This window comes from Thalassophryne amazonica, chromosome 12, assembly GCF_902500255.1.
Source record: "Thalassophryne amazonica chromosome 12, fThaAma1.1, whole genome shotgun sequence".
Taxonomy (NCBI): Eukaryota; Metazoa; Chordata; class Actinopteri; order Batrachoidiformes; family Batrachoididae; genus Thalassophryne; species Thalassophryne amazonica.
Window position 1 is genome coordinate 25,359,922 of NC_047114.1, and position 23,495 is coordinate 25,383,416.

The 23,495-nt window shown below is 43.7% G+C and overlaps 1 protein-coding gene across 2 annotated transcripts in view; it reads left to right on the top strand.

Annotated features, from left to right (window-relative positions):
- The window catches only part of LOC117521603 (small conductance calcium-activated potassium channel protein 2-like), a 266,087-nt gene extending 251,321 nt beyond the window's left edge, over positions 1 to 14,766 (top strand). Inside the window, exon 9 of one of the 2 annotated variants that reach the window (XM_034182931.1) lies at positions 14,307 to 14,754. In XM_034182931.1, the coding sequence (XP_034038822.1) occupies positions 14,307 to 14,603 (297 nt within the window). In that variant the 3' untranslated portion in view covers positions 14,604 to 14,754. Of the gene's footprint in view, positions 1 to 14,306 lie in introns of both variants that reach the window. The other variant, XM_034182932.1, reaches the window with a different exon arrangement.
- Positions 14,767 to 23,495: the final 8,729 nt, after the last annotated feature.

Here is a 23,495-nt window from a genome sequence, read left to right on the forward strand (position 1 = left end):
ATATCTGAAAAATTAGCACAATGTGAGTACTTCGAAGTAAGACCAAGCTCTCTCAGCTAATCGTCTCAACAGTGAGTGTAGAAAGGTTTTACATATACATCTAAAGGGTCTACATGGCAAAGCAATTGGGTTATTTAGCTGTGCCTAGATCACAGGGAGGACTACCTGCTGTCAATGGAAAAATTGAAATTGAACATACAACAATAAACAGCATCCTGCCAGAGAAAGTGGAGGCAGTCACGCCTCAGTAAGCTGCTGCATGTCAGCTGACCCAGCAGAGCGGAGTGGAGACGGGTTACAAAGGCATGCCTGCAGACTCATTTGATGTGGATGACATTTGCACTTCAATGTGTATTTTTAAAGGTTTGAAGGCCGCCTCCTTTAATGTGTGTTCACTTACCTTTGCTCTGCCCAGTGGTCAGATCTTTCTGCTTGCAACCTGCAGTGGTTCAACGGCTCTGTGTCTCTTTGGAGGCCCTATAGAGGAGTAACTCTTCAACCACATAATGTAGGACTAGCTGTTGACACTACGTGTTCCTGATAGATGTCACAGTCATAATTTACATCACAGTCCTCATTTTGTTGGGGCGTATGCAAAACACAGCAAAGCATTCAAAAAATACACAATAATATTTGCAGCATGTCATTGCCCCAGTGCAACTTCATTGACAATGCCACATTTATTTGATACTGTTGGCTCTGACCAGCAGTTTGACTGTGATCTGAGCTACAGTGATACTGCAGCTTTGCTTCCAAGTCTGAATTACAGAGGCAGGGGTGGTGGCCAAGCGATTAGTGTTCTTGTTTCCAAAATGGAAAGTTCCTTGGCTCAAGGTCACCCCTGCTCATTCTCTATGTAGTGTGGAGTTGTGTCAGCAAGAATATTTGGTGTGAAATGTTCCAAATGAGTGTTCAGATTTGCTGTGGCATCCCGGAGTGAAACAAGGGAGAAGCCAACCAGACAGTGGCGGGCACAGATGACCAAAACATTAGCTTCGATAACCGCTAATCCGTTAACTGAAAAGTTAACTTTTATAACAGAATTCAAAAAGTGGAAGCTACAGCTAACCAATAACCGCTAACTTTTAGTATTGACTCTGGTAGACTGTCAGCTATTGACAAGCTGGTTTTGAGTTTAAGCACCACCGATGCTTCTGAGTAGAATCAAAGGCGATCACAAACAAACAATGAGTCAGTGCCCTGTTCAATGCTGTAAGGAAGAGTCATTTACATTCACAGCATACAGTCCACCAGACGTGGGCAAAAGGCATAAATAGAAAAGCAGGTTTGACTTATGGTTTTATTTTAAAACCAAACTAATTCCGGACGGTTTATTGATATTAGCGTTAACTTTGTCATTTTTACAAAGTGAAAATAATACAAATTTCTGAAAGTTTGAGCATTAAAACTCACAGATTCCAAAAGGCATTATGGAAAATTGAGCCTCCTCATCACTGGTTGGTGGGTTGTAAAAAAAAAACAACACACAAGTTACTGTAACGTGTGTTGGTGTTTGCAAATAAATCTGTTTTTGTAAATATGTTTTTTTTTTTTTTGGTGAAGAGAGTGAAGCTGATTAAGGGGGCAAAGCTCTCGATTTACCAATCGATCTACGTTCCGATCCTCACCTATGGTCATGAGATTTGGCTCATGACCGAAAGAACGAGATCGCGGGTACAAGCGGCCGAGATGAGTTTCCTCCGCAGGGTGGCTGGGCGCTCCCTTAGAGATAGGGTGAGGAGCTCGGTCACTCGGGAGGAGCTCGGAGTCGAGTCGCTACTCCTCCACGTTGAAAGGAGTCAGTGGAGGTGGCTCGGGCATCTTTTCCGGATGCCCCCTGGACGCCTCGCTGGAGAGGTGTTCCGGGCACATCCGATTGGGAGGAGGCCCCTGGGAAGACCCAGGACACGCTGGAAGGATTACATCTCTCGGCTGGCTTGGGAACGCCTTGGGGTTCCCCCGGAGGAGCTGGGGGAGGTGTGTGTGGATCGGGAGGTCTGGGCGGCTTTGCTTGAGCTGCTGCCCCTGCGACCCGACTCCAGATAAAGCGGAAGAAAATGGATGGATGGATGTTTTTTTTTTCATTTGTGAAAATTCTGTTTAAGTGTGATACAGCACACCGAATGGCAACTGTATGACAGTTGGATGCTATTTACACTCCCCTCCAGCAGATGGCGGTGTTCTATGCATTTTGGGTCAAAATCCATGCTCAGACATTTCTGTTTATGCCTTTTTCCCACATCAGGGCCACTGTATGCTGTTAATGTAAATTACTTTTTTTCTTTGTAGCAGCCAGGTCCCTTCTGCTGGGGTAGGGTTGAGCTCAGCTCCTCACAGCTGAAAAATACAACAGACAGGAACTAACGTGTGATTTTAGGGGTTACAAATGTTTTTGTCCATTTGGCTTCACTTACTACGGCAAAAAAAAAAAAAAAAAACGTTAGTAGACTAAAAGTTAGCAAAACAAAATTTTGCGGAAGCTAATTGGTCCACTGATGGTTTTTGAAGTTAGCTGAAAAGCTAATCTGCTAATAAAAAAGTTAGCTTTGCTAGTTAGCGGTTAGCAAATTAGTGGAACTGTGCCCACCACTGCAAACAGACTTACTTGCAATTTTATTTATATATATATATATATATATATATATATATATATACACACAGTTTTAAATCTAGCCCGGAAATACTTTTTCCTCTGCTGCCTACAATTGTTGATTGTGGGAATTATTTGATTGTATTAAAAGATTATTAACCGAGCATGAGGTCTGTATGGGAAAATATCAGGCCGAGGTCTGATATTCCCATACAGGCTAAGCAAGCAAGGTAAATAATTTGCTTATTATATAGCTGTCTGGATCGGTGTTTTCACCTTGTTGGTCTACATTTTGCATGTCCATTTCAAGCTCGTTTGCTCCTTCCATTTAAACTCAGTGCAATAAAATTCGCTCGCAGAATGCTCCTCTTCATCACTAATAATTTCTTTGTTCACTTTTTCTTTTGTTTTATTTTGCTCAGTGAAAATTGTAAGAAAAAAAAGTCGCAAATCTGATACGTGATCTGGACCGACTGTCTGATATGAGAAAATATCAGGCCTGAAATCAGCCAATCAGAGAGTGCATACCGTTGTAGCCATATAATAAATTGTTTTATCTCTGTTTTCTATGTACTTTTATTAAAGTAAGTCCCTTTGGCTGCTCCTTTGTTTGCACTCGGGGTGGCCACAGCAAATCTGAGGTGGATCTGCATGTTGAATTGGCACAAGTTTTACACAGGATACAATTCTTGACACAAATCCACATTACATGGAGAAAGGTGGAAGGGGTAGGGTTTGAACTAGGAACCTTCTGCGCTGAAATCAAGTGCACCATCCACGTGGCCACTGCCCCCTTCTATGTACTTTTATTATTTGTTTCAATTTTAATTATTATTAACTAGTGATAGACTGTTGTTTTTATTGCATTTTGATCTGTGAAGTACTTTGCCAGTGTTAAAGTGCTAAATAAACAAAATTATTATTATTATTATTATGTGTACACAGCTGAATGCACTATGCTGTTTTGACATGCATCAATTTGGTTTTCAGGTTTGCTGTCTATTGCAGGGTAAAATTAGGCTGGCAGAGCCATTCATTCATTTTCTATACCCTCTTACTCCACTTAAGGGTGATGGGGGTCTGGAGCCTATCTCAGCAGTCTGGCACAGCCATTTATGAAACAAATTTATTCACAAAGTGAATGGGTCTGTTTTGCCAGGCTAAAGTAAATTACACTAAATATATAAAAATCACAAATGTTGGATTGCTGCACAGCATTAAATATGGTGTTATTGTATAGTCTTATATAGAGCTTCCCTCAGCCTAATGCATAATATTGCTCCCACTTTTTAATGCAGCCAAGTATGATGGAATGTTCCATTCAGCGACGGAACATTCATCTCATGAAATATTCGTACCATTGAACTCATAAACATTCATTATTTGTTTTATATGACAACTAAAATAGATCCTTGTCATTTGATATTATATTAATTTATAAACAACAGAAAAGGGACTTACATTTTGGTGTGCATCACTGCTGCTTTGACGTGCTTCTTCACTGCAGCGAAAAATCACGTCAGAAATTTGTCCAGATTTTCATCCTAACTTCATCCTCTTCATGCCTCCAGATGGCTTACAGCTTTGTGGATTTTTGTGTGTGTTAGAATAATTAGCACCATCAATTAGTTTATTCAAATCGTCGTCTGTCAGCAAAATAAACGCTGCCTCCACTCGTGTGTGCGTGGGTGGGGCTCGCAGCGTGCAATGGTACAAAACATATAGAACCAAATTGCACACTAAATGCAACGCAACACAAATATCCATGTCATGTGACATACAAAGCACCAATCAAATGACAAGGATCCACTCAGCTGTTATATATAATGCCACATATAGACACACTCAGTCACACTCACGCTCAATTTAAAGTTTCCAGTTCACTGAACCTGCATATCTTTGAAAGTGGGAGGGAACCCATATGAACACAGGGAGAACATGTAAACTCCACACAGAAAGAACCAGGCGGGACACGACCCCAGGACCTTCTTGCTGTGAGGCAACGGTGCTAAACACTTATCCACTGTGCCACTCAAAAACTTTGCAGACAGACAATAATTTTACTTAATTCACGGCTGCATGCTTTAGCGTTTTGTTTCATTATAAGCAGCAGTTGCTGGAGCAAAGAAAAAGATCATTTCAAGGTAATTTCCATCGTGTGTGCTTAGTTTATTTTCTGCAAAACCCAGAGATGCCCAGCAGGTGGCAGTCAGATGACACAAATCTGTTCATGTCTAATAGGAACAGTGGGTCAACCACCTCTGATTACAAAATTCACCGTCTTTTTGCATTAGGCCAGACTTTGACCTTCTGACATGACCTTGATCTTTGCCCCTTGAACGTGAAAATTACTGAGCACATCTTTGTGTTAAGGTTCAATAATTTTCAAAATTTCAGAGGGCTTAATTGCCATACAGCACTGTAGTGATTGTATGTATGACTAATTGAATTAAATGAACTCCAAGAGACATTTAAGAATGTGAAATTTTCTTGAATCTTGTTAAAAAAAAAAGTACTGTCAAAGTGATCACCTGTTCTCTACAGGCCATACATTGTTCTTATGGCTTTTGTTGCTATGAGTTTCTACTTGTGTCTGTATTGTCTATATTATTTTTGGAGAGTTTTGCTTTGATTATTTATTAGAAAAATTGTCATCATAGACATTATGTCTATTGAGAGGTGATACAGTTTTGAATCAGTTGACTTTAAGAAATATTCCACAGAAGCGTACTCGCTGCTTTTGTATAGAAAAAGAAAAAAGACTGTAAGCGGTGTGAATGCAGTTCCATGTCGGACATTACTTCTATTACTGTGGTACAGTCAGCACCAAGAATAATTTTAATTAATGTGAGTGAGCAAGTTCTTCTCTGGCTGTAAATATGTTGGAAAGATTCAATCTGTGCTGACTTGCTAAAACCATACATCTCCCATTTAAAGTGCTCTGTCAGCCTGCGAGCACAGGCTGCTTCAGGCAGACAACTGGAATTAAAGGAGCAACTTCACGTGACCCAAAATCAGATTCTTAATATTACAAATGGTAACTGTGCCACCCTCACCCCAGGTAAGGCAGTGCCACGATACTGCTTCATGAGCATTTATTTTAGTTTCATTGTAATTTTAGACCATGCTCTCTCTACAGTAAAACTGAGTTTTATGACAGTAAGAACACACATGAAGCAGTGCATTGCTTGTATAATAAGCTACGCACAAGGGCCAAATATGAGGATAAATTACAGATGTGGTGCACACAAGGAAATAAGTGGAATTTATTCTGTATGTGAAATGTGGACATTTGCGTGCAAATGTAACTGTTGATGTGCACATACACATCATTTTGTTAAACTTATAAAAGTGTTAAAATAAAATATTCCTATGAAAGCTTCACAGATCTCAATGAGCTTCTTGAAATTGTTGTGAAAGTGTAGTGACACGGACCCACAACAGGGGGCGCAAATGAACGGCCAATAGATGAGCCAAAAAGTAACAATTTAATGTTGTGGAATGTGCACAACGAATATACAGACAATCTCAGAATATAATTACAGTCAATCCACAAAGGTGATGTGTGGGCAGGCTCGAGGATAGAAGACGTCTGTCCTGAGAAGAGCCGGAACCACACGATTTCCGCCGCCACAGAACCTGGTGAATACTGGAGCCGCCAAGTCCCGAATTCCCAGGTGATCACCGTCCCCGTCTGTCGGATCTGGTACTGCTGGCGAGAACAAAGACAGTCAAGTGTGGGTATGTGTACACCCAGTAACAACAACGGTGGGAATGCCACCTCCACCTCTCACTCAGAATGCTGATGTATTTACAGTAATCCCTCAGAGGAAAAGAGTGCCGTCCTGCACTCACTCAGCCTCCACAGGAAGAGGGACCGGTACTCCTGCAAACACTCACAATATACAGCTTAAGATAAACACAAATGGCTGATAATATTACCTCCAATGAAGTATGATATCTCGGCGATGAGGTGGAGATGACGTCTGGGTTTTATGGAGTGAGATGATGAAGAATGAGTGACAGCTGTCAGGAAGTAATGAGTAACAGCTGTCACTCCCGGCTGTGTCCGTGGCGGCAGCGCCCTCTCGTGCCTGAAGCCCGCACTTCAGGCAGGGCGCCCTCTGGTGGTGGGCCAGCAGTACCTCCTCTTCTGGCGGCCCACACAACAGGACCCCCCCCTCAATGGGCGCCTCCTGGCGCCCGACCAGGTTTGTCGGGGTGTCGGTGGTAGAAGTCGGCCAGGAGGGCCGGATCCAGGATGAAGCTCCTCTTCACCCAGGAGCGTTCTTCGGGTCCATACCCTTCCCAGTCCACCAGATATTGGAACCCCCGGCCCATTCGACGGACGTCCAGGAGCCGGCGCACTGTCCAAGCCAGCTCCCCGTCAATGATCCGGGCAGGAGGCGGCGCCGGACCGGGAGCACAGAGGGGTGAGGTGTGGTGAGGTTTGATCCTGGAAACATGGAAGACCTGGTGGATCCGCAGTGAAGCTGGGAGCTGGAGCTTCACTGTGGCAGGGCTGAGGACTTTGAGGATACAAAAGGGGCCGATGAACCTGTCCATCAATTTAGGAGACTGTACTTGCAGGGGGATGTCCTTCGTTGACAACCACACCTCCTGCCCGGGCTGGTATGCAGGGGCCGGTGACCGCCGGCGGTCTGCATGGGTCTTGGCCCTCGTCCGGGCTTTCAACAAGGCAGAACGGGCGGTGCGCCACACCCGACGGCACCTCAGAAGATGGGCCCGGACCGAGGGCACACCGACCTCTCCCTCCACCACGGGAAATAATGGGGGCTGGTACCCCAAACACACCTCAAATGGGGAGAGGCCGGTGGCAGAAGACACCTGGCTGTTATGCGCATACTCGATCCAGGCCAGATGGTTACTCCAGGCCGTCGGGTGCGCGGATGTTACGCAGCGGAGGGTCTGTTCCAGTTCCTGGTTGGCCCGCTCTGCCTGTCCGTTCGTCTGTGGATGGTACCCGGACGAGAGGCTCACGGTGGCCCCCAGTTCCCTGCAGAAGCTCCTCCAGACGTGTGAGGAGAACTGGGGACCACGGTCAGAGACGATGTCGGTGGGTATCCCATGCAGACGGACGACGTGGTGGACCAGGAGGTCTGCTGTCTCCTGGGCTGTTGGGAGCTTCGGGAGGGCCACGAAGTGGGCCGCCTTGGAGAATCGGTCCACTATCGTGAAGATGGTGGTGTTGTCCTGGGACGGCGGGAGGCCCGTGACGAAATCCAGTCCGATGTGGGACCAGGGGCGATGAGGCACCGGTAACGGCTGGAGAAGTCCTTGGGACCTTTTATGGTCTGCCTTGCCCCTGGCACAGGTGGTGCAGGTCTGGATATACTCCCGGACGTCGGCCTCCATAGACGCCCACCAGAAGCGCTGCCGGACAACTGCCACGGTCCTTCGCACCCCTGGATGACAGGAGAGCTTGGAACCGTGACAGAAGTCCAAGACTGCAGCTCTGGCCTCTGGTGGGACGTATAAACGGTTCTTCGGACCTGTACCTGGGTCCGGGCTCCGTGCCAGGGCCTCCCGGACGATCTTCTCCACGTCCCAGGTGAGGGTGGCCACGATAGTGGACTCTGGCAGGATGGGCTCTGGTGGATCCGACAGTGCAGTTTTGACCTCCTCTTCGTGTACCTGGGACAAGGCATCCAACCTCTGGTTTTTGGTCCCGGGGCGATAGGTGATCCGGAAGTCAAAACGCCCGAAGAACAGTGACCAGCGGGCTTGCCTGGGGTTCAGCCGCTTGGCGGTCCTGATATACTCCAGGTTCCGATGGTCAGTGAAAACCATGAACGGCACAGACGCTCCCTCCAACAGGTGTCTCCACTCCTCAAGAGCCTCTTTCACCGCAAGGAGTTCTCGATTGCCGACGTCATAGTTCCGTTCAGCCGGGGTCAACCTGCGTGAAAAGTAGGCACACGGGTGAAGAACCTTATCGGTCTCTCCGCTCTGGGACAGCACGGCTCCTATCCCTGAGTCAGAGGCGTCCACTTCAACCACGAACTGGCGGCTAGGGTCGGGCTGCACCAAAGCTGGCGCAGTAGAGAACCGTCGTTTCAACTCCTTGAACGCGGCTTCGCACCGATCCGACCAGGTGAAGGGGACTTTTGGAGAGGTCAGGGCTGTCAGGGGGCTAACTACCTGACTGTAGCCCTTAATGAACCTCCTATAGAAATTAGCGAAGCCGAGGAACTGCAGCTTCCTACGGCTTGTTGGTTGGGGCCAATCTCTCACCGCCGCAACCTTGGCCGGATCAGGGGCGACGGAGTTAGAGGGGATGATAAACCCCAGGAAGGACAAAGACGTGCAGTGAAACTCGCACTTCTCGCCCTTCACAAACAGTCGGTTCTCTAACAACCGCTGCAGGACCTGACGTACATGCTGGACATGGGTCTCAGGATCCGGAGAAAAGATAAGAATATCGTCCAGATATACGAAGACGAATCGGTGCAGGAAGTCCCGCAAGACGTCGTTAACCAAGGCTTGGAACATCGCGGGGGTGTTGGTGAGGCCGAACGGCATGACCAGGTACTCAAAGTGACCTAACGGGGTGTTAAATGCCGTCTTCCATTCGTCTCCCTTCCGGATCCGAACCAGGTGATACGCATTTCTAAGATCCAGCTTAGTAAAGATTTTGGCTCCATGCAGGGGGGTGAACACGGAATCCAACAATGGCAACGGGTATCGATTGCAAACCGTAATCTCATTCAGCCCCCTGTAATCAATGCATGGACGGAGTCCGCCATCTTTCTTGCCCACAAAAAAGAAACCTGCCCCCATCGGGGAGGTGGAGTTCCGGATCAGCCCGGCAGCTAATGAGTCCCGGATGTAACACCTCTGTTGGAAGCCTTGAGGACAAGTTGGAACATCTCCAGCTGATAAACAATTTCTCATATACTCACTCCACTGAAAGCCATCAAAAGCCAACTGGATTTTAACAAATGGTTATCAACACGGAGGTGTTTTTCCTGTGCCGCCGCGTCGGCTGCGTCCCGACGCGCAGACCCGTCCGCACGTGTTTCATTAAAAAAATCTCCTTTAACAGTGGAATATCCGGATAAAATGCTGAAACCGACTTCTTCTGAAATGTCTCTGTTCTCTCACGACGTCCTGGATCAATAGAGCCTGAAATGTGGAGGTTTTAAGCTTGAAACAGGCTGATGACGCTGCCTGAGAGCGCTGCGCGACGTCTCGCACTGTGAAAAGTCCTTAAAGCGACAGAATCACCTCAAAATCTCTCACCAGCTGTTAAAATTTTCACTGAAAACCAGCTTAATTTTTCGAACCATGTCCACTTCGATGTGTCTCACAGGTTTAGAAAAAATTTTGATCAAACAAAGCGCCAGTCTCTCAGCAACTTCTCAGACAAAGGAATTCCGACGAGGGGCTGGACGACTCCTCCCACAAGGAGTGCTCACAGGCGAATGACGTCACCGACAGGCATGGAAAAACTCACGCATGCGCACGAGGGTTCAAGCATGTCTGACGTAAAAACATATGAATGAAATCCATATAGTTTTTGAAAAAAATAAAAAGGACCTATACTTTACGGACAGCCCTCATATAGGCCCAACACCATAGTAGGAGAAACATGCCCATATCATGATGCTTGCACCACCATGCTTCACTGTCTTCACTGTGAACTGTGACTTGAATTCAGAGTTCTGGGGTCATCTCACAAACTGTCTGTGGCCCTTGGACCCAAAAAGAACAGTTTTACCCTCATCAGTCCACAAAATATTCCTCCATTTCTCTTTAGGCCAGTTGATGTGTTTTTTGGCAAATTGTAACCTCTTCTGCACATCTTTTATTTAACAGAGGGACTTTGCGGGGGATTCTTGCAAATAAATTAGCTTCACACAGGCGTCTTATAACTGTCACAGCACTTACAGGTAACTCCAGACTGTCTTTGATCATCCTGGAGCTGATCAATGGGTGAGCCTTTGCCATTCTGGTTATTCTTCTATCCATTTTGATGGTTGTTTTCCGTTTTCTTCCACGCGTCTTTTTTTTTTTTTTTTTTTTTGTCCATTTTAAAGCACTGGAGATTATTGTAGATGAATAGCCTATAAATTTTTGCACCTGCTTATAAGTTTTCCCCTCTCCAATCAACTTTTTAATGTTCTGAACAATGTCTTGACCGTTCCAATTTCCTCAGGCTTTCAAAAAGAAAAGCATGTTCAACAGGTGCTGGCTTCATCCTTAAATAGGGGACACCTCATTCACACCTGTTTGTTCCACAAAATTGACAAACTCACTGACTGAATGCCACACTGCTATTATTGTGAACACCCCCTTTTCTACTTTTTTTACTAATAGCCCAGTTTCATAGCATTAAGAGTGTGCATATCATGAATGCTTGGTCTTGTTTGATTTGTGAGAATCTACTGAATCTACTGGTAACTTGTTTCCCATGTAACAATAAGAAATATACTCAAAACCCAATTAATCCTTTTAGTCACATAGCACTACTATTATTCTGAACACTACTGTATGATGAACAATCACGGTTATGCGTTATGGTACTACATGCGTTATGCATGTAGTGAGGAAACTGATCCAACACATTGAGATTATCACGGCAGTATTACGGGTGTATTATGAATGCATCGTGCATGTGTTGCATGTGCACGGCATCTGCATTGCCGTCATAAAAGAAGCGCACTCGCTCCTTTTGGCATCACTATTCACACCAACAATACAGCCTCTGGAGCATTTGCTGGACTTGGACAAGTTGATCACAGAGTGTTGTCATGCGAGGGTTAACTGTTCATGAGTTTGGGGAGTGGGAGGGGATGTGAGGCTAGGGGTGTGGGAGGGTGTTCTTTTTTTTTTTTCTTTTTTTTTTTTTTGAGAGTGTCACAGAAAACAGACTTCAGCATGAGTTGTGGCTTTTGCTCCTTTTGCTGGTGTTAAATAAAAGTACTGGATTGCAGCAGCTATTACATCTTTGTGGATTTACACAGCCGGACCGGCACTGACTGGCAGGTATGTTGCTTTCTGCCACATATAGTACTTTGGGTTTATGTGACATGTTTGTTATGCATTCACAGATTGTCCACAAATCAAAGCAAAGCAGATGTAATAAAAACGCTTTATTCGTGGTCAATTTGTATGCATTCGCTACAACATATTTTAGTTTGTGATGTGGATGTGATGGGAACGATATATATCTGTTTTACACACTGTCCCAGTCCGCTGCCAAAGCCGCAAATCCCCATCAGTTGCAGATATCAGCGGTTAACAGCAGATATACAGCGCATAGAGTGAGTATGTATTGTGTATGAATTGAGTATGTTTGGAGTATGTAAGGCGGATGTCATCCGCATCCAGATTTTTGAACAGCTCAAATGATGGATGTGTTTGTTTGTCTGTATGTGGCCCTGCGACAGACTGGCGTCCTGTCTGGTGTGTACTCCGCCTCATACCCTATGACTGCTGGGATAGGCTCCAGCCCCCTGTGACCCTTAATTGGAGTAAGCGGATGAAGATGAGTGAGTGAGCGTTTCAGCTGCTTCTGAAACTTTCCACATCATTCATCTTTGTTAAAGCAGTTTTTCCCCAAACTGTATTTTTGCATTGCACATTTCAGTTTTTACTTTTTTTGTTTGTGTGTGTGTGTGTGTGTGTGCACGGGCGTGCATTTTTATGCCCCGCGCGGCACTTACGCCGCGAGGAGGGGCATATAGCATCCGGGTTGTCCATCCATCCTTCTGTCTGTCCATCCATCCGCAATTCGTTCGCCAAACGTAGCTCGGCACCTATTGCTCACAGAAACTTCATATTTGGTGGGTACATGTCTTGGAGGAGTACTTCACATGGGTTCGAAGGCCGGGGACCTTGGCCTACTTTTCAAGGTCACCAGTGGTCACAACTGCCAAATCCTTTGCCGCAACGTAGCTCAGCACCTTTTGCTCAAAGAAACTTCATATTTGGTGGGTACATGTCTTGGAGGAGTACTTCGCATGGGTTCGAAGGTCAGTGGCGTTGACTTACTTTTCAAGGTCACCAGTGGTCACAACTGTCAAAACCTTTGCCTGAAATTTGTTTGACGCAATGTACTTCGGCACCTATTGCTTGCAAAAACTTCATATTTGGTGGGTACATGCCTTGGAGGAGTACTTTGCATGGGTTTAAAGTCCAGTGACCTTGACCTACTTTTAAAAAATTACCAATAGTTGCATTTGTTCGAAGGCTACTGACTTTTTATGGTCACTGTTGGCCACATCCTCTAAATAAATATAATGTCAATCTCCAATTTTTCCACTGTGTATCCCAGTTTACATCAAACACATGAGGGTTCAACCAAATACCGACCCCACACATGTACATATTACTGCACTTTACATGGAAAATAGTACTGCGCGTGGGGCATTTCATGACAAATGTCTCTAGTTTTTTAATGGCTCCTTTGGTGGAGTGAACCATCACCTTGTGCAAAATGATATGTAAATTCATTCGCTGTTATTATTAATGTTCACATCCTGTGAGTCACAGAGCTCTGAATATGTTTAGTTGCAGTGTTCGGACACCGGGTGGCGGTCTTGTGATTGTTTCCATGTGTGTGACTTTCATTATAGAAACCACTGTGGATCAGACAGCAGATGAGGACTGCTACACCCACACACACACACACACACACTGGATCTGGTCCCTTGTTTTATACATAATAAGAAGAGTCAATCAGTGAGATCACATTTGACTCACATATGCCTGAGGATTTGAACTGCCAGTGTCGCCGGCCGAACGTCCCCCCTAGAAACTGGTCTGCCTTGACTTCACTGCACATGCGTCATTAGCCACGGTTCACGGGTTATCACCTCGTTTCTGTTTAAAGCTGCACTCCAGTCATCATCTATCTCAACGACATGAATTCAGCATTATTTCATCATAAAAGACAGAGGAAGTGATCAGAGTGCGGCTACACAAGCTGCTAGCTGATGTGTTGAATGCGCGTCGGTCATTTCAAAGCATCATCGCGTTTTGCCTTATTTCTGCTTAAAATGGCCTAGTTTCTGCTTAAAAGTGACTTTAGAATGATTTAAGAGGTTGTCATCTCTTTAATAATCCCATTATTCCCTTTGATCACTTTGGGTGAAGAGAGTCTGTCTCAGATGAGGTGCTGTGGTCCCAAATGATGCATGCACAGCAAAGGCGTTTTTTTGGGGGGGGGGTGGCGTTCGGTCTGCGACACCGGGCTGAACAAAGCCTTCCTGCTTTTTCAACTTACGTTTGATTGTCAAGTTACATCTAGCTTGAAATTAGCTTTTTTTTTTGGTTTCTTTCCTTTCCAAACCTTTGGTCTGGTGGCCTCTAAGGACACCCCACTGTTTATTAAACATTATATTTGGATAAACAACTATGAGTTATCAATCTGAATTCTGAAGTCTGAAGTCTGAAAGTGGCAAAAATCAGTTTTGCAGCAGTCTTAAAGATATTTTTTTTTTCCATGTGCTTGCTTTACAGCTTTTACTTAAAATAACATTTTTATTTTTTTTTTTGCCAAATTCACTGCTGCCGGTGTTAATCTTGGACTACCTGAAGTATAAGAGCATTCTTCTAACCTGTCCTTTATGACATCTCTACTTGTGAATAGTAAAGCTGTAAAACATTATTAATTATTTCTCCTCATTTCCTTCCCTGTCCTCCTCTGCTCGCACCTCCTCAAACTCCTTCGCCTTCTCTCCGTTTTTAGACCCAGAATGTGATGTACGACTTGGTGTCGGAGCTGCAGGAGCGCAGCGAGGAGCTGGACAAACGCATCGGCACCCTGGAGGACAAGCTGGACTCTGTGACGGGCAGCCTGCAGGCGCTGCCCTGCCTCATCTCCCAAGCCATAACCCAGCAGCAGCAGGATTTCCTGGACGGTTTTGTTCATCGCTTTCGACCCGCCTCGCTAGCTTCAGAGCGTTCCGAACGCTCCTGGACTTCCACTGCCCGCAGGCGGCGCTCCCCTTCGACAGCACCACACACCTCCTCGGACAGCGGATAGCTGCCACAAAAATGGTGACCTTCAAGCCCAAGAAAGGGACTCGTCAGGTTGCTTCATCCAAGTCCAAACAGGAACCCACCCGAGAGGCCGCATCTGGACTAATAATGAACCTGTAGGTTGACCTCTAACCCGCTGCCCTCACATCAAATCCAAAACCCAACTCCTGTGTGACTGGGCGTGTCAGCACACATCTGGATCAGAGAACTCGGAAAGACTTAAATCACAAAGAAATAAAACAAACACACACGACTGCATCCCAAAAACAAACTACAACAACAACAAAAAAGGTTAAAAATGACTGAAAAACCGAGGTAAAGTAGAGATATGGTTTATGTTTTAGCCATTGTGTGGCTGCTCAAGTTAGCTTTTTTGTAAAAGCCCTTGTATAGTTAAAAACAAACAAAACAAAACAAAAAAACAGAGGAGACTGAGTTCAGGGTCACTGGGGTGAGAGCTGGCTGTCACACCGGAGAGTCCTTAATCGCGACGGCTCACCTGCAGGTCCACGGAGGACATCTGTCCACCCACGTGTCCGTCTGTCTGTCTGGAAAAACATCAGAATTCTCTTTCAAACGACTCCTGTCACGTACTCTTTCTCATAGGTTAGCACGACGGCGTGAGCCGGCGGAGCGGCCGCCCGGGCGTCACGTCAGCGCATAGCTGGAAGGAAACCCATCACAAAAAAAGTGGCGATGTGTGCGGGAAGGAAAGATTTACACAGTTGCCAACTTCAAGGTTTCAGTTTCCTTGTTCTTATCAAGGGAAAACATGAGTGCGACTATCTTTTTTAGTTACATATTGACATGTGATTTTTCAGTGCCTGAATGTATAAATAGTAGAGGGTTATTTAATTACTAATTTCAGAGCTTTTTTACAATGTTAACAGTCTGAATACAGCATTGCATTCCTTTTTCAGATACATTCCTCTTCAAAAATTAAAAGAAAATGTCTTAATATAATGCATAACGTTGCCTCCATTACACAGCAACTCGAAATATTTTGAAATCTCTTTTTTTTTCACCTCTCTATTTCTACTAACGCCTTCAGAAACTTTGTGTTCAGAGTCAATATTCTCACAGAATAGTGGTGTGTTGTGAGGGGAAATGCTCACTTTAGCTCAGTGCCGCACACTCTCACACACACACACACACACACACACACACACACACACACACACACACACACACACACACACACACACACACACACACACACACACACACACACACACACTCACTCACACATGCACACACACACGCACACACAGCAATGAAATATTCCCATCGCCACAAATTGGAGCTTCAGGTGGTGGTGGGATAGCGGCATAGCTTCAGGTCTGCAGACACACACCGACACACATCACGGGTCAAACCAATGCCGCCCTTTTGCATGTTTCTGTGCAAAAAAACTCACAATGGAACACTTCTTCAGATGGATTTCAGATTTTCATTTAATTACATTTACTTTCACTTGTTTGTTGCCTTTCTTTTTTTTTTAAGTAAAATTTCCCTTTTTTACTAGAATACCTAGAGTTTTTAGAGTTGCAGAACCTAGAGAGTTGCAATAATGTGATTCTGTATAACAATGCATTCCCTGTTTAAAATATGATGTGAGCAAAAATCACTATTACAAAAGAATCCTGAAAGGATACAAATAAAAGTGCTGAAGAAACTTTGGTTGTGACAGAGCAGTAAGTTGTTTCCTCTGCAGGTTTGCTTCACAAAGACTCTATTTGGACTAGAGTGCTCTAGTATTTGGACAGAGCACAGGCCTCCTCATGGTGCAAAATTTGCTCTTTGTGGCGTGTGATCTGTTCCCCTGTCCGTCATCAGCTCCAGCGTGAGCCATGGTGTCATGGGTGATTTTTTTTCAGGGGTTCTTTCTCTATTTTCTCTGTTCCTGCAGCAACTACACGAAGTACATACAAGCAGCACATGAGCACATTTGTTGGGAAAGTTTGTCTACAGATTTGAGGCACCTTTGGAAAGTTTTCAAACAAGGAAGCATCCAAGCTCCAACCGCAAGTGCTGGAAAATGAAGCCAACAAAAAGTGCCAATAAATCTTGCATTTCCTTGAATGGCCACTTGAGGGGGGTTCCAAAAACAATTCACTCTTTATAGAAGCCTTTTTAAAATCTCCAAATTTACACCAGGAAAAAAAAAAAAAACACACACAAAAAAAACAAACAAACAAAAAAACATGTTTACAGCCTGGTATTTAAAAAGACACCTCCCCCAGCCCCTACTCCAAAAACGGTTTTGGTCTGTATAGTTTAGCCATTCATGACAACTTTTCAGGAAATGGTTTTTATAACTCATCGGTTTAAGGTAATTTAAGCCTTAAATTTATGAATAATTCGGGTGCACTCTTTGAGCGACAGCTCTGTATTGGCAAAAGGACTCCAGAGTCTAGAGCTCCACAGTGGCCTCAACCATATTAGATATATTTGATTGATCTCACAGTGGAGAAATTACATTTACACTCCAGGTACCTCAGACAGCAATTAGTCCACAATTATTACTTGTTTACCGTAATAATGGCACACATCAGAATTAAAGACAGCACATACACATTTGACATTGTTTTTGTGCACTAGGTTTGAAGAAGTCCTTTATCTGAATTGAGGCAAGTGGGTGAAGGCCACGCAGCAACCCTGAGATGCGCCGCCAATGTGGCCTTTCTGAGCATTTTATTACAAATATCTGCGATAATACAGTTTGCTGTGAAGTTAACTGTACGAACACACCATCTAAGTAGTCTGTGGTACAGTATTTCTGCTGAGTGAAATTTTAGTGTTATTTAATTTGTAGCACTAATTAGCAGGCAGTGTACCAGTAACACCGTTGAGGCAATATTGAGGCAATATACCGGCCCTATACGCTTTTATACCTGCACCCAGTAAATATTCATTAGTAATACACTCAAACCAAAGTTAGCTTGTTAGCCTTAGCGTGTTTGGGCACTCTGAAATGGGGGCTGTTTGAGCTCCATTGTTCTCACCCAGGTAATGCCTTCTTTAGCCATTTATGGGTTGGTTGGGGGTTTGGCGGATTAAACCGCTGCCAAAATGGCCCCATTTGTGCTTCAAATGTGCTCTTCAGGAAACCTCTGAGTGACGTCACGGAGTGTTTGTCCAGGATGTAAACAGTCTATGAAAACATCACAGGATAAAGATTGTTCTTGCACATAGACAAATAGAAGGAGAAAGTGGACTCCCTGTACCGTGTACATATTACAGTGATCCATCACTGAATGGAAACCAGTTGCACCCAGTCACTTGACTTTGAAGAAGTACATCAATTTATTTGAGGAAAATCATGAAAACAAATTAGTACTTACTACAAATACATTTGATAGAAAGCATAATTCCCTCTCTTCAATAGACAGTTGAGGGACAGAAACAGCACTGAGCTGGAATCACTAACCGGTGCTCTGCTAAGTAAAGCTTAGTATTATTCAATGCATTACAACAATATAATGCTTAAAATTCTGTAAATCTGTGTATCAGTCTTGCACCTTTCATCTTAAAAATGAATAAAGAGTTGGATATTGGAAACGCCAGCAAATTGTAAAAACATTCAAAATAGTATAAAGTTATTATTTCTCTCGCTTTACATTCATGTATTGTAACACATCATTATGAGCTGTAATGCTGCTGGTCATATTACTGCAATCACCAACAGATTCCTGGCAACAGCTGTAGTGGAAAGCTGTGCCAACATTCAACATCCTAAGTTTGACTGATGACCTTGACTTTTACCTTTCAAAATGACCCCATGTGACATTAGAACAGTGATATACAACTTCATATTACATATGTTTAATAGTAGTCACAGGTGCATCGCCAACAGATTCCTGGGAACAGCCATTCTATCAACTATATTATTAGGCAGTGGTGGGCACAGCTAACCAAAAAGTTAGCTTCAATAACTGCTAATCAGCTAATTGAAAAGTTATCTTTTATAACACTAAACCGATAAACCACCAAAAAAATATTTCGGAAGCTACAGCTAACCGCTAACTTTCAGTATTGTCATCAGTACACTCAGCTACTGACAAGCTGGTTTTGAGTTTAAACACCACCAACACTTCCAACAGAATCAAAGGCGATCACAAACCCAAACACAGCCAATGAGTCAGCGCTTCTGTCTTTGTGCGGCCTGCCCACTGCTGCAGGGAGGCGTCATTTATCTTGACAGCATACAGTGGTCCAGCCGTGAGGCAGATGTCTTGAAAAGGAAAGCAGGTTTGACTTATGGTTTTGATTTATAAACCAAAATAATACGGATAGTTTAACTACATTATTGTCAAGTCTGTCATTTGTACAAAGTGAAAATATAACACTTCTTCTTCTTTGTCTTTTGGCTGTTCCCGTTAGGGGTCGCCACAGCAGATCAATCGTTTCCATCTCACCCTGTCCTCTGTATCTTCCTCTGTCACACCAACCACCTGCATGTCCTCTCTCAGCACATCCATGAACCTCCTCTTTGGTCTCCCTCTTCTCCTCCTGCCTGGTGGATCCATCCTCAGCATCCTTCTCCCTATATACCCTGGGTCCCTCCTCTGCACATGTCCAAACCATCTCAATCTCACCTCTGTGACTTTGTCTCCAAACCGTCCCACCTGAGCTGTCCCTCTGATATGTTCATTCCTAATCTTGTCCATTCTTGTCACTCCCAAAGAGAATCTCAACATCTTCAGCTCTGCCACCTCCAGCTCTGCCTCCTGTCTTTTTGTTAGTGCCACCGTCTCTAAACCATACAACATAGCTGGTCTCACTACTGTTTTGTAAACTTTCCCCTTCACTCTTGCTGATATTCTTCGGTCACAAATCACTCCTGCCACCTTTCTCCACCCACTCCACCCTGCCTGCACTCTCTTCTTCACCTCTCTACCACACTCTCCATTACTTTGAACAGTTGACCCCACATATTTAAACTCATCTACATTCACCACTTCTACTCCTTGTAACTGCACTATTCCACTGGGCTCCCTCTCATTCACACACATGTACTCAGTCTTGCTTCTACTGACTTTCATTCCCCTTCTCTCCAAAGCATATCTCCACTTCTCCAGACTAGACTCAACTTGCTCTCTACGCTCACTACAGATCACAATGTCATCTGCAAACATCATAGTCCATGGGGACTCCTGTCTGATCTCATCCGTCAACCTGTCAATCACCACTACAAACAAAGGACTCAGAGCTGATCCTTGGTGTAACTGACACACACAGATGCCAAACTGCATTATGGGTAAACTGAGCCTCAATTTCAATTCAATTTATTCACTTTATATAGTGCCAAATCACAACAGAGTCACTTAAAGGCACTTCACATGAAACAATTCAGAAAACAAAATAAAATTAATTAAAAGATTACAAAGCATAGTAAAAGAGTAAAAAAGTAAAAAGCATAGTACAGGGGTGGCCAAGTTCGGTCCTCGAGAGCCACATTCCTGACACTCTTAGTTGTCTCCCTACTCCAACACACTTGAATCCAATGAAAGACTCGTTAGCAGACTTTTAATGAGCCTTTAATTGGATTCAGGTGTGTTCGAGCAGGGAGACAAATAAGAGTGTCAGGAATGTGGCTTTTGAGGACCAAACTTGGCCACCCCTGGCATAGTAACATAGAACATAGAAATTTAGTTCGGACAGAGGTTTGTTACACATAGGACATTACAATACCGACAGACAATAAACAGTACAGCGCCCCAGTAAGTCCCAGCCCTAACAATATCAGTATAAATAAATATGCAGTATATTTACTCCATACATTTGCCCAACTTCACTCAGCACTCACTCTCCCAGACACACACTCTTCCTTCCTGTCACTTTTAGACATTTAATAGCTTCACCAAAACAGGGACAAAAAAAGTGTTTATAATGGTTGTGCCAACAAAGAGGCCCCCTGTATCTCCTCCCTGTATGTAATATGCCATCTGGTAGATGGGTCAAAATGCATAGAACACTGCCACCGACTGGATGTGTGAATGACGCCTGGTATATCACAAGGTAGTTGATGCCTGGCTGAATTATAACTTAAACAGAATTTTCAGAATTTTCAGTTTTGCAAATGCCTTTTTTTAACAAATGAAAAAATGACGTACTTTACAAATACACATTTATTTGTAAAAAGCAACACACATTGGGCCTCATGTATCAAAACGGCTGCGCTACTTGGCATTTATCAATGTGGTCGTTGGCGTACGCTGCGTTGAAAATATACACCAGGTCGAGAGGTGGCGTAAATATACACCAAAATGAACCAGCGCTGGAATCCACATAAAAATGAATATGATCAACATGATAAACAGTGCCATTATACAAATCAATGCATATGTTACATAAATACTTTCCTGATTATACTACTTAATAATCAATACAAATCCCGCTTTTGCGGGATTGTTATGGAGCACGATCCGTGGCAGTCAGCGCTGCTCGCCCTTTTCTCCAGACTTCGAGCCTGGAGCCAGAGCAGCGCTGAGCTTAACTTTATGTGGTGTGATCGTTTTAGACTATGAAATTGATAATAACAACTGTAGTTTTGTCATTCCCTTAATTCGCCCGTGCTGCAATCAGGTTTTGTCGTCTCCATTCGGTTGTCACAATAAAATAAATTCAGAAATACATTTAAAAAATAAAGAAATCTGACAGATTAGGCGTGTCTTATTAATTGAGCAAGCAAATATCCACGTCAAGAATTATTGACATGTGAAAAGAGAATACAGTGGTCCCTCGCTATAACGCCGTTCACCTGTCGTGGCCTCGGAGTCTCGCGGAGTATTTAGTCCAATTTTGCATGCCTTTTTTTTACAGTGTTCTGTGTTCTGCGTATCTGTTTATAAGACTCTTGTTGCCCAGAAGAAAAAAAGAGTGCCAACAACTACTCATAACTGTGTTTGTCACTCGGAAACAAAGGTGTGAGTGGAAAAAGCGCGATCTGTGACATACTGGTCAGTCACTATTAATAATTTCTTATGTGTCCGACCTCGTTCGTTGATCGTTAAAATTAATTCGTTAGTTCTAAATGCCATCATAATTATTTATAGGAAAACTTTCTATTTTTATTTCTCAAACAAATGTTTGGGCCTGAAACAGTTTGGTATTATTTTCCTACTAAGGTTTGAACTTTGAGAGTGTTTACACACAAGAGAAAAGTGAGAAAATGTTCATGCCTGATTGAGAAAGTGTATAAACTGTGTAGTGAGGGGTTTTACAGCTTTGAAACGTCTATAATAATTGTAAAAAATAACGCTGCCTAAAGTCGCGGTTTCGCGTATTTCGGGCTATTTTTTAGAACGTAACTCCAGCGATTAATGAGGGACCACTGTAACACTTTATTGATTATATACTACAAAACAATCAATACGACAGCCGCTTTTGACGCTCTATTGACACGTGTCGTGATTGGTGGAGTTCTTTTTCTTTGCCGTCTTCCTGGCTTCCTTGTCATAAAATTAGGGTGTGTCTGAAGCGGAGTCTGAATATTTATGGGCGTGTTTATTATAATTACGATCGTTTCCACCCGCCGCATTTATCAAGATCAAGTCAGGCGTACTCTGGAAATGGGCAGGTGCACACTGCTTGATACATGTCACGGCGACTTTGGTGTATTTCAAGTTTACGCCGTAAATTTATGCCACAAGTGCGCAACATTGATACATGAGGCCCATTGAGTTTAAGTGAATCAACCAATTGGTGATTGCAGGCTCAGTTTACCCATAATTCAGTTAATGTTGTTAAACGATCCAGATTAATTTGGTTTATAAATCAAAACCATAAGTCAAACCTGCTTTCCTTTTGCAGACTTCTGCCTCACGGCCAGACCGCGATATGCTATAAAAGGGTAATGACTTTTTTTTTTTTCCTGTAGTAGCCTGACGACCAGGCCCCTTCTACTGGGGTAGAGTTGAGCTTATCTACTCTTAGCTGTCTCACCACTGTAAAATACATAGCAGACAGCAGCAAACAGGATTTATAAATGCTTTTTAACCATTACTAACTAAATTTTTTTAAAAATGGTAGCGGTCTAAAAGATATCGGAACTAAATTTATCTGAAGCTAATTGGTTGGCTGATGGTTTTTGAAGTTAACTGAAAAGATAATCTGCTAATAAAAAAAGTTAGCTTCGATAATTAGCAGTTAGCAGAACTGTGCCCAAGTCTGTTATTAGTTACACCTTGGTAGTACTTGGCTGGACCCCCTTTTGCCTTCAGAACTGCCTTAATTCTTTGTGGCATCAATTCAACAAGGTGTTGCAACCATTCCTCAGAGATGTTGGTCCATATTGACATCACGCAGTCGCCCATTCAACCAGTCTGTTCATTCTCCTCTGACATCAACAAGGCATTTTTATCCACACAAATGCCGCACACTGGATATCTTCTCTTTCTTGGACCATTCTCTTTAAACGCTAGAGATGGTTGTGTGTGAAAATCCCAGTAGATCAGGAGAAATCAGCTGAAATACTCAGACCTGCCCGACTGAAACCAACAACCACGTTCAGTCACTTAAATCCCCTTTCTTCACCTACTCAGTTTAAACTTCAGCAAGTGGTCTTCACAGCAGCTAGATGCTTAAATGTACTGAGTTTCTACCATGTGATTGTCAACACAAATAGTGAATCAAACAATTAATTGGACAGGTGTACCTAATAAAGTGGCCTGTGAGTTTTGTGTGAATATTTTGACCTTGGTATGGACCTTGATTTTGAACCAATTTTCCTCCTAATATAATCACTTTTTCCTTGGCTGACTTTCACTGATTCCACCAAGTTTGATCCAAATTGTATCAAAACCCTTTGAATTGTTTTGATCAGACTCAGAAGGGTGTCAGGGGCTAATATCAACCCCCCCCATGTGCCCATGTGCATGTGTGATCAGATGAA